Raw genomic sequence first — 12,041 nt, forward strand, 5'->3', positions numbered from 1 at the left:
CATTTCAGCAATCAGTGGGCTCGCTCACAGGTGGACCCCTGGATCCTTCAAGTGGTATCTCAGGGGTACAAGCTGGAATTCGAGACATTACCCCCCCCCCCCCCCGCCGTTTCCTCAAATCTGCCTTATCAACGACTCCCTCAGACAGGGAGGCTGTGTTAGAGGCAATTCACAAGCTGTATTCCCAGCAGGTGATAGTCAAAGTGCCCCTACTTCAACAAGGACGGGGTTACTATTCCACAATGTTTGTGGTACGGAAACCGTACGGTTCGGTGAGACCCATCTTAAATTTAAAATCCTTGAACACATTTCTAAAAAAATTCAGGTTCAAGATGGAATCGCTCAGGGCGGTTATTGCAAGCCTGGAAGAAGGGGATTACATGGTATCTCTGGACATGAAGGATGCTTACCTACATGTCCCCATTTACCATCCTCACCAGGAGTACCTCAGATTTGTGGTACAGGATTGTCATTACCAATTCCAGACGTTGCCGTTCGGCCTGTCCACGGCACCGAGGGTATTTACCAAGGTAATGGCCGAAATGATGATACTCCTTCGAAAAAAGAGAGTTTTAATTATCCCATACTTGGACGATCTCCTGATAAAAGCGAGATCCAGAGAGCAGTTGTTAGTGGGCGTAGCACTATCTCAGGAGGTGCTACACCAGCATGGTTGGATTCTGAATATTCCAAAGTCACAGCTGGTTCCTGCGACACGCCTACTGTTCCTGGGATTGATTCTGGACACAGTCCAGAAAAAAGTGTTTCTCCCAGAGGAAAAAGCCAAGGAGCTGTCATCTCTGGTCAGAGGCCTCCTAAAACCGATACAGGTGTCGGTACATCACTGCACACGAGTCCTGGGAAAGATGGTAGCTTCCTACGAAGCGATCCCATTCGGCAGGTTCCATGCCAGAATTTTTCAGTGGGACCACTTGGACCAATGGTCCGGATCGCATCTTCAAATGCATCGGTTGATAACCCTGTCTCCACGGACCAGGGTGTCTCTCTTGTGGTGGCTGCAGAGTGCTCATCTCGTGGAGGGCCGCAGATTCGGCATACAGGACTGGGTCCTGGTGACCACGGATGCCAGCCTTCGAGGCTGGGGGGCAGTCACGTTGGGAAGAAACTTCCAAGGACTTTGGACAAGTCACAAGACTTCCCTACACATAAATGTTCTGGAATTGAGGGCCATTTACAATGCCCTGAGTCAGGCAAAGGCCCTGCTTCAAAACCAACCGGTTCTGATCCAGTCGGACAACATCACGGCGGTTGCCCATGCAGGGCCGGTACAAGGTTTCAAGACACCCTAGGCAAAGCTACACAATACCGCCCCTACTCCCCCCAATACCCTCTGCCCCGCAATGGACATAATTCTCAGAGTGAGGGGCAATCTATAAAACATACCTGGATTGTGACAGGAGAGGTAATGCCCTATATGTCATTAGTCATCCTAAATATATAACATATATAACATATATAACATGATGATGACATAGATTAGTTGGCCACTGGTTACTACTACTTGGGCCTCATAAACACTTATCTCTCTTGCAATAATTCATCTCACAAAAGATAGTGGCCCTCATTCCGAGTTGTATGCTCGCTAGCTGCTTTTAGCAGCATTGCACACGCTAAGCCGCCGCCTACTGGGAGTGAATCTTAGCTTTGCAGAATTGCGAACGAAAGATTAGCAGAATTGCGAATAGAATAGCGATTAGAAATTTCTTTGCAGTTTCTGAGTAGCTCGAGACTTACTCTGCCACTGCGATCAGTTCAGTCAGTTTCATTCCTGGTTTGACGTCACAAACACACCCAGCGTTCGCCCAGACACTCCCCCGTTTCTCCAGCCACTCCCGCTTTTTTTCCAGAAACGGCAGCGTTTTTTCACACACACCCATAAAACAGTCAGTTTCCGCCCAGAAACACCCACTTCCTGTCAATCACATTACGATCACCAGAACGAAGAAATTTCTTTGTTACGCCATGAGTAAATTACCAAACTTTTTTGCTAATTTACTTGGCGCAGACGCACTGCGAACATTGCGCATGCGCAGTTTGTGACTTATCGCACCGATGCGAAGAAAAAGAACGAGCGAACAACTCGGAATGAGGGCCCGTGTGCAGACTCTTAGGGGCTGAGTCAATTGTTTTGGGCATCTAAAAATCCCATTTAAATGGGACTCTTTAGACGTCCAAACAGTTGTCACTATTCAGTTGTGTTTGGACATCCATGCACTTCGCACATGTTGCGCCAAATAGACCAGGTTTAGATACCTAAACGCATCTAAACTCCCTGCTTTGGGCGTCCAAAGTGCTGTCTTGACATAAATTTTTTCTCGCACCTCAGGGGGCAGCGAGAAAAAAAATGTCAGAACCGCGGCTACTAGGCGCCTAAATGGAGCAACAATTAAACTGCTCCGTTATGCCAGCCCCCTCCCTCTCCCCCCCCGGTGTAAGCCATAAGGAAAAACAATTGAATCGGCCCTGATGTGATGTGCAGACTTAATGATCCCCCCATCCTTTAAATATTTTTCTCTCTCACCCCCACCCTTTATGCAGTATATTAAATGAAGCTCTCTCCCCCACACTATAACAAATATTGAATGAGTTTCTCCCCCTATTCTGATCTCTGAGCTGACTTGCGGGTCCCAACACGGTCAGGCAGATTCAGAATCCAACTCCAGTCTCTCAAGTCTCGCACCCCGTCTCCTTCTTGTGGGATGAGATGTTATGACGTCTCATACCCCAGTGCAGTAGCGCAGCGCCATCACTGGTCCTGCCGAAGGAGGGGAACAAGCAGGGCAGTGGGTATATACACACAGGTGCAGGAGTTGGTGATGATTATACTGCTCTCATATATATATATATATATATATATATATATATATACGCAGTATGGGTCCGACACTCCTATGCAAATTGCATCACAAAAATGTGCTCTGGTGCCTTCCTGACAGGCCTAGGCAGCCTGTACATACACAGAAATCCACAGAAGGCGGCACTCAGGATACTGTAGAGTAGGTGAAGAAAGCTGTGCTATTTATTATCAACGTTTCGGGGCCCGTCTTCAGGGTGTGTGTCTTATAGAAACCAGCAATGACCGGCACTCCTTACTTTGTGAAAATAATTGCCCCGGTGCCCTCCAGTGGGTTGTGGGCACAAATTTGCAAAGGTAATGGTGGCACTCGCGAGTCTTGCAGCGTAAAACTTTGATTACAGCAATCAGGCGACTTCAAGCTAGTCTTGAAGTCGCCTGACTGCTGTAATTAAAGTTTTACGCTGCAAGACCTGCGAATGCCACCATTACCTTTGCAAATTTGTATATATATTTTATAAATACACATATGCATATATACATGCATTATATGACTATATAAAAACCCACAGCATAAACTCTAAATTTAATTGGTTACAGAAAAAAATTATAATATTACAGCCTGTCTTACTTACTTTTGCTGATGGCAAACACAGGCTGTGATGAGACAGGCACACAACAGGAGAGATCCTAAACTTTACTTTCTAGATCACTCTCCTCTGAATACACAACCTCAAGGCAATAACAGGGATCCCACCTCCTCCCTGCATCTTGCGCCCCAGCCAATCAAAAAGCCGCGGCTGGAGGCAGCTTAAGTTACTATTGGACAGGATGGTCTGTTGCTCGGCAGTAGCAGCCCATCGCAAGGCCAGCGGGAGCCGTAGGCACTGAGTGTACGGCGGATCAGACCTGCGGCTGGGGGGCGGCGGCGATAAAATGCGGGTTGAGATCGCGGAAGGCTGACTACACAAGGGTGCTGTTGTGGTGCGGCCAGGAATATGTCAGGTGTTATCGTGGGCGGCAGGGGGGCAACACGGAGTGGATTGTTGTGCTATACATAGCAAGTACTATACATAGCGAGAGCCGGCTTATCACCAACAAGCACACTGCCACTCATGCTGTCAGTGCCGGTTGACTGTTGGGTACTAAACTGTAGAGGGGCCATTGGGCTGAATAAAGAAGCCCTGGTACATGACTTCCGGGGTGGTAGGGGGTGTTTAATACTAGTGATGAGCAGGTTCGGTTCCTCGGAATCCGAACCCGCCCGAACTTCAGCTTTTTTTGCACGGGTCCGAGCAGGCTCGGATCCTCCCGCCTTGCTCGGTTAACCTGAGCGCGCCCGAACGTCATCATCCCGCTGTCGGATTCTCGCGAGACTCGGATTCTATATAAGGAGCCGCGCGTCACCGCCATTTTCACACGTGCATTGAGATTGATAGGGAGAGGACGTGGCTGGCGTCCTCTCCGTTTATAGTTAATACTACACAGTGACAGTACACAGTTGATCTGATTGCTTATATTGTGCGGGTGATTGGGGAGCAGCTGTTAGGAGGAGTACAGTGCAGAGTTTTGCTAGTGACCACCAGTTTTTTATCCGTTCTCTGCCTGAAAAAAACGCTCCATACTATTATCTGTGCTCAGTGTGCTGCATGATATATCATTCTGTGCTCACACTGCTTAATTGTGGGGACTGGGGAAGCAGCTATAGCAGGAGTACAGTGCACACTTTTGCTGCCAGCAGTGACCTGACCACCAGTATATTGTCTGCCTGAAAAATGTAAACACTCCTGTGGTGTTTTTTTATTTTTTATTCTATAAACGCATTCTGCTGACAGTGTCCAGCAGGTCCGTCATTCATTATATTATATAAATATTTACCTACAGTAGTGTTATATATTTTTTCATCTCTATCATCTTTATCATCTCTATATTAGCAGACGTAGTACGGTAGTTCACGGCTGTGGCTATCTCTGTGTCGTCAGTGCTCGTCCATAATTGTATACCTACCTACCTACCTGTGGTGTTTTTTTTTTTTCTATCTTCTTCATACTAGTAGTTTAGGAGTCTGCTGACAGTGTCCACCAGGTCCGTCATTATATTATATACCTACAGTAGTAATATATTTATTACATTATCTATACTAGCAGACGCAGCACGGTAGTCCACGGCTGTGGCTATCTCTGTGTCGTCAGTGCTCGTCCATAATTGTATACCTACCTACCTGTGGTGGGGGTTTTTTTTTCTATCTTCTTCATACTAGTAGTTTAGGAGTCTGCTGACAGTGTCCACCAGGTCCGTCATTATATTATATACCTACAGTAGTAATATATTTATTATATTATCTATACTAGCAGACGCAGTATGGTAGTCCACGGCTGTGGCTATCTCTGTGTCGTCAGTGCTCGTCCATAATTGTATACCTACCTCCCTGTAGGTACAGTCGTGTGGCAGACCCTGTAACTGAAATGATGGGTTGGTTAAAGTGTGCATGTCCTGTTTATACAACATAAGGGTGGGTGGGAGGGCCCAAGGACAATTCCATCTTGCACCTCTTTTTTCTTTAATTTTTCTTTGCGTCATGTGCTGTTTGGGGAGTATTTTTTGGAAGGGCCATCCTGCGTGACACTGCAGTGCCACTCCTAGATGGGCCAGGTGTTTGTGTCGGCCACTTGGGTCGCTGAGCTTAGTCACACAGCTACCTCATTGCGCCTCTTTTTTTCTTTGCGTCATGTGCTGTTTGGGGAGTGTTTTTTGGAAGGGCCATCCTGCGTGACACTGCAGTGCCACTCCTAGATGGGCCAGGTGTTTGTGTCGGCCACTTGGGTCGCTGAGCTTAGTCACACAGCTACCTCATTGCGCCTCTTTTTTTCTTTGCGTCATGTGCTGTTTGGGGAGTGTTTTTTGGAAGGGCCATCCTGCGTGACAATGCAGTGCCACTCCTAGATGGGCCAGGTGTTTGTGTCGGCCACTTGGGTCGCTGAGCTTAGTCATCCAGCGACCTCGGACTAATAATAATATTGTGAGGTGTGAGGTGTTCAGAATAGACTGAAAATGAGTGTAAATTATGGTTATTGAGGTTAATAATACTATGGGATCAAAATGACCCCCAAATTCAATGATTTAAGCTGTTTTTTAGTTTTTTTTTTTTTTAAATACCCGAATCCAAAACACACCCGAATCCGACAAAAAAAATTTGGTGAGGTTTTGCCAAAATGCGTTCAAACCCAAAACACGGCCGCGCAACCGAACCCAAAACCAAAACCCGAAAAATTTCAAGTGCACATCCCTATTTAATACGTAGGGGAGGGGTGGATAATGGAGTGGGCTTAATATTCATCATTTTCTGGTGGGAGGGCAGCTTGCTTGACTGCAGATATCTCAAATTCCTGAAAATATATTTCTTAGCTTTGAATTGGATAAAAAACTAGAGAGTCCCACCTTTCAGAAGGTTCTGGGAACTTGGGGATCAGAGGTCAGGAGCCAGAGCAATCCTCAAATGAATATATAAAACTGTATACCAGGCGTGTGGATCTGGAGCCGGGACCAGCTGCTGGAAGGCTGATATCTCTGGTTCTGGGCAAAGTAGAGACAAGCTGACAGTGTCCAGCAAAAGGGGAGAGTCTCAGATTTTGGATTATACCCTCAGAAAAACTCTATGTCAGACAGAACCTGAGATATCTGGCTGGGAAGAGCAATTAACAGGCTCGGATGGGGACCACTGCTTTCACGTTGAATATCTCCGGTTCCCCAAGGCCGATTTTCAAAAATCTGGTACCCCTGGAAAGAGGGGACCCTCGGCTATCAGCCTAGGGCCCTTATACTCCTGGAGCCCTTGGGCAAGAGCCCATTGAGCCCATACGTAAAGACGGCCCTGCAGGCTTGTATCAGAATTGGCGGCTTTGTCATGTAAAAGCCCTTATTTGATTTTCCATATGGATAGGGCAGAATTGAGGACTCGTCCTCAGTTTCTCCCTAAGGTGGTGTCAGCTTTTCACTTGAACTTACCTATTGTAGTGCCTGCGGCTACTAGGGACTTGGAGGATTCCAAGTTACTGGACGTAGTCAGGGCCCTGAAAAATTATGTTTCCAGGACGGCTGGAGTCTGCTCGCTGGATTTGTAGCACAATTCAGCTGGCGCATTCCGCGGCTGGACTGCCGCATCCTAAATCTGTAAGGGCCCATTCCACAAGGAAGGTGGGCTCATCTTGGGCGGCTGCCCGAGGGGTCTCGGCTTTGCAACTTTGCCGAGCTGCTACTTGGTCAGGGGCAAACACGTTTGCAAAATTCTACAAATTTGATACCCTGGCTGAGGAGGACCTGGAGTTCTCTCATTCGGTGCTGCAGAGTCATCCGCACTCTCCCGCCCGTTTGGGAGCTTTGGTATAATCCACATGGTCCTTACTGAGTCCCCAGCGTCCACTAGGACGTCAGAGAAAATAAGATTTTACTCACCGGTAAATCTATTTCTCGTAGTCCGTAGTGGATGCTGGGCGCCCGTCCCAAGTGCGGGTTGTCTGCATTACTTGTATATAGTTATGGTTAACTAAAAGGGTTATTGTTGAGCCATCTGTTGAGAGGCTCTGTTGACTGGGTATAATATCACGAGTTATACGGTGTGATTGGTGTGGCTGGTATGAGTCTTACCCGGGATTCAATATCCTTCCTTATTGTGTCAGCTCTTCCGGGCACAGTATCCTAACTGAGGTCTGGAGGAGGGTCATAGGGGGAGGAGCCAGTGCACACCAGGTAGTCCTAATTCTTTCTTAGATGTGCCCAGTCTCCTGCGGAGCCGCTGTTCCCCATGGTCCTTACGGAGTCCCCAGCATCCACTACGGACTACGAGAAATAGATTTACCGGTGAGTAAAATCTTTTTTTTTGTAAAGAGTCTGTCACGAGACAGAAGGTTATTACTTATAATCATGATATACTTTAGGCTCCTAAATTCCTTTCTTTTTAACATATTTGGACTAGAGATGAGCGGATTCGGTTCTTCGAGATCCGAGCCCCCACGAAATTCACGTGGTTTACACGGGTCCGAGGCAGCCTCGGATCTTCCCGCCTTGCTCGGTTAACCCAAACGAGGCCGAACATCATCATCCCGCTGTCGGATTCTCGCGAGATTCGTATTCCATATAAAGAAATGCGCGTCGCTGCCATTTTCACTCGTGCATTGTAGATTGAGCGGAGAGGACGTGGCTACGTTCTCTGCCTGAAAAGCTCAATATCTGTGCTCAGTGTGCTGCATTGTGGTGACCACCAGTATATAATAGTAGTACAGTACAGTAGACCATTGCTGTATCTTGCAGCTCCGTGTCAGACTTAGTTCTAGTATCCTGATCAGCGCTCAATATCTGCTGCATTGTTGTGTGACCAGTATATACTATATAGTAGTACAGTGCAGCATTTTGGTGACCACCAGTATATAGCAGTACAGTACAGTAGGCCATTGCTGTATCTTGCAGCTCCGTGTCTCTTCAAGTATCCATATTTGTGCTGCATTGTTGTGAGCAGTATATAGTAGTACAGTGCAGCATTTTGGTGACCACCAGTATATAGTAGTATAGTACAGTAGGCCATTGCTGTATCTTGCAGCTCCGTGTCTCTTCAAGTATCCATATCCATGAATATGGCCATTGACATGCCTGGTCAAAAAACAAAAAAAATCACCTCTTCGGTGTGGAATTATTTTAACAGAAATGCGGACAACAGGTGTCAAGCCATGTGTTGCCTTTGTCAAGCTGTAATAAGTAGGGGTAAAGACGTTAACCACCTAGGAACATCCTCCCTTATATGTCACCTGGACCGCATTCATCAGAAGTCAGTGGCAAGTTCAAAAACTTTGGGTGACAGCAGAAGCAGTCCACTGACAACTAAATCCCTTCTTCCTCTTGTACCCAAGCTCCTGCAAACCACACCACCAACTCCCTCAGTGTCAATTTCCTCCTTAGACAGGAACGCCAATAGTCCTGCAGGCCATGTCACTGGCAAGTCCGACGAGTCCTCTCCTGACTGGGATTCCTCCAATGGATCCTTGAGTGTAACGCCTACTGCTGCTGGCGCTGCTGTTGTTGCTGCTGCTGGGAGTCGATCGTCATCCCAGAGGGGAAATTGGAAGACCACTTGTACTACTTCCAGTAAGCAATTGACTGTCCAACAGTCCTTTGCGAGGAAGATGAAATATCACAGCAGTCATCCTGTTGCAAAGCGGATAACTCAGGCCTTGACAACTATGTTGGTGTTAGACGTGCGTACGGTATCCGCCGTTAGGTCACAGGGACTTAGAGATTTTCTTGAGGTAGTGTGTCCCCGGTACCAAATCCCATCTAGGTTCCACTTCTCTAGGCAGGCGATACTGAGAATGTACACAGACGTCAGAAAAAGAGTCACCAGTGTCCTAAAAAATGCAGATGTACACAGTGTCAACTTAACCACGGACATGTGGACAAGTGTAGCAGGGCAGACTAAGGACTACATGACTGTGACAGCCCACTGGGTAGAAGTATTGCCTCCCGCAGCAACAACAGCAGCAGCGGCACCAGTAGCAGCCAACTCATTCCTAGGCAGGCTACGCTTTGTATCACCGCTTTCCATAAGAGGCACACAGCTGACAACCTCTTACGGAAACTGAGGTACATCATCGCAGAATGGCTTACCCCAATTGGACTCTCCTGGGGATATGTGACATCGGACAATGCCACCAATATTGTGCGTGCATAACATGTGGGCAAATTCCAGCACGTCCCATGTTTTGCACATACAATGAATTTGGTGGTGCAGAATTTTATAAAAAACGACAGGGGTGTAATGGAGATGCTGCTGGTGGCCCGAAGAATTGCGGGCCACTTTCGGCATTCACCCACCGCGTGCCGAAGACTGGAGCACCAGCAAACACTCCTGAACAAGCCCTGCCATCAGCTGAAGCAAGAGGTGGTAACGAGGTGGAATTCAACCCTCTATATGCTTCAGAGGATGGAGGAGCAGCAAAAGGCCATTCAAGCCTATACATCTGCCTACGATATAGGCAAAGCAGTGGAGAATGATTTCAATGTTGTGCAAGGTTCTCCAACCCTTTGAACTTGCCACACGTGAAGTCAGTTCAGACACTGCCAGCCTAAGTCAGGTCATTCCCCTCATCAAGCTTTTGCAGAAGCAGCTGGAGAGATTGAAGGAGGAGCTAAAACAGAGCAATCCCGCTATGCATGTGGGACTTGTGGATTGAGCCCTTCATTCGCTAAACCAGGATTCACGGGTGGTCAATCTGTTGAAATCAGAGCACTACATTTTGGCCATCGTGTTCGATCCTAGGTTTAAAGCCTACATTGTATCTCTCTTTCCGGCAGACACAAGTCTGCATATGTTCAAAGACCTGCTGGTGAGACACTTGTCAAGTCAAGCGGAACGTGACCCGCCAACAGCTCCTCCTTCATTTTCTCCCGCCACTGGAGCTGCCAGGAAAAGGATAACATTTCCAAAACCACCCGCTGGCGGTGATGCAGGGCAGTCAGGAGCAAGTGCTGACATCTGGTCCGGACTGACGGACCTGCCAACAATTACTGACATGTCGTCTACTGTCACTGCATGTGATTCTGTCACCATTGAAAGAATGGTGGAGGATTATATGAGTGACAGCATCTAAGTAGGCATGTCAGACTGTCACTGGCAGGAAAAATAGGCAATTTGGAGGCCCTTGCACAAACTGACTTTATTTTACCTAAGTTGTCCCCCGTCCAGTGTGTACTCCGAAAGAGTCTTTAGTGCAGTCGCTCACCTTGTCAGCAATCAGCGTACAAGGTTACTTCCACAAAATGTGGAGAAGATGATGTTAATCAAAATTAATTATAATCAATTCCTCCGTGAAGACATTCACCGGTAATTGCCTCCAGAAAGTACACAGGGACCTGAGATGGTGGATTCCAGTGGGGACGAATTAATAATCTGTGAGGAGGGGGATGTACACAGTGAAAGGGGTGAGGAATCGGAGGATGAGGAGGAGGTGGACATCTTGCCTCTGTAGAGCCAGTTTGTGCAATGAGAGATTGATTGCTTCTTTTTTGGTGGGGGCCCAAACCAACCAGTCATTTCAGTCACAGTCGTGTGGCAGACCCTGTCGCTGAAATGATGGGTTTGTTAAAGTGTGCATGTCCTGTTTATACAACATACGGGTGGGTAGGAGGGCCCAAGGACAATTCCATCTTGCACCTCTTTTTTTTTTTTTATCTTTGCATCATGTGCTGTTTGGGGACTATTTTTTTAAGTGCCATCCTGTCTGACACTACAGTGCCACTCCTAGATGGGCCAGGTGTTTGTGCCGGACACTTGGGTTGCTTAGCTTAGTCATCCAGCGACCTCAATGCAAATTTTAGGACTAAAAATAATATTGTGAGGTGTGAGGTGTTCAGAATAGACTGGAAATGAGTGGAAATTATGGTTATTGAGGTTAATAATACTATAGGATCAAAATTAACCCCAAATTCTATGATTTAAGCTGGGTTTTTTTTAGGGGTTTTTGAAAAAAAACACCCAAATCCAAAACACACCCGAATCCGACAAAAATTCTTAATCAAGGTTTTGCCAAAACGCTTCCGAATCCAAAACACGGCCGTGGAACCGAATCCAAAACCAAAACGCAAAACCCGAAAAATGTCCGGTGCACATCTCTAATTTGGACTTTTTAATCCAAACTTTCTTAATGGAAAGTAATAGACTTTTTCTGTGATTTTCCACAGGGTATCAGAGACAGCTGACATACAAACGTGATGATGGGTCGTACAGCGCTTTTGGAAAGAGGGACCCAGAAGGAAACACTTGGTAAGTAACTTTGCCTAAGTTACTGGTGCATAAATATATGACTACATAAAAAGTCACTGTCAGCACTATATATGCTCATAAGGTTTATCTGGGACATCAGCAGTGATCACAAGCATTTGTACATACTGTATGTAGATGTTGTTGTAACACCCTCCAAGAATGATATGGGCATGGGCATCCATCGGAGGAGTCGCTCACAATTTAGAAAGACTTCTCCTGGGAATTTGACACTGTCCATCCATGCATACAATGTCAGTTTCCAGAGCTGGATGGAGTTTGCCTCCATAGGCAGAAAGCAGATTATGCCAACTGAGAATGGAGCAAACCAATGGTATATTAATGAAAGCAACAGACAAAATGATCTTGCATTTTGGAACTCTAGAACCAAGCTTTCCTCGGTTGTACTGGATATCTGCT

The 12,041-nt window shown here is 46.8% G+C and overlaps 1 protein-coding gene across 7 annotated transcripts in view; it reads left to right on the forward strand.

Moving 5' to 3' along the window:
- LOC135056670 (alpha-2-macroglobulin-like protein 1) overlaps positions 1-12,041 on the forward strand; it is a 409,885-nt gene that overhangs the window by 283,177 nt on the left and 114,667 nt on the right. For all 7 annotated transcript variants that reach the window (XM_063962113.1, XM_063962120.1, XM_063962116.1 and 4 more), the window contains one exon: positions 11,543-11,624. In XM_063962113.1, coding sequence (XP_063818183.1) covers positions 11,543-11,624 — 82 coding nt within the window. The remainder of the gene's footprint in view (positions 1-11,542; positions 11,625-12,041) is intronic.

Source organism: Pseudophryne corroboree, chromosome 3, assembly GCF_028390025.1.
Source record: "Pseudophryne corroboree isolate aPseCor3 chromosome 3, aPseCor3.hap2, whole genome shotgun sequence".
NCBI lineage: Eukaryota > Metazoa > Chordata > Amphibia > Anura > Myobatrachidae > Pseudophryne > Pseudophryne corroboree.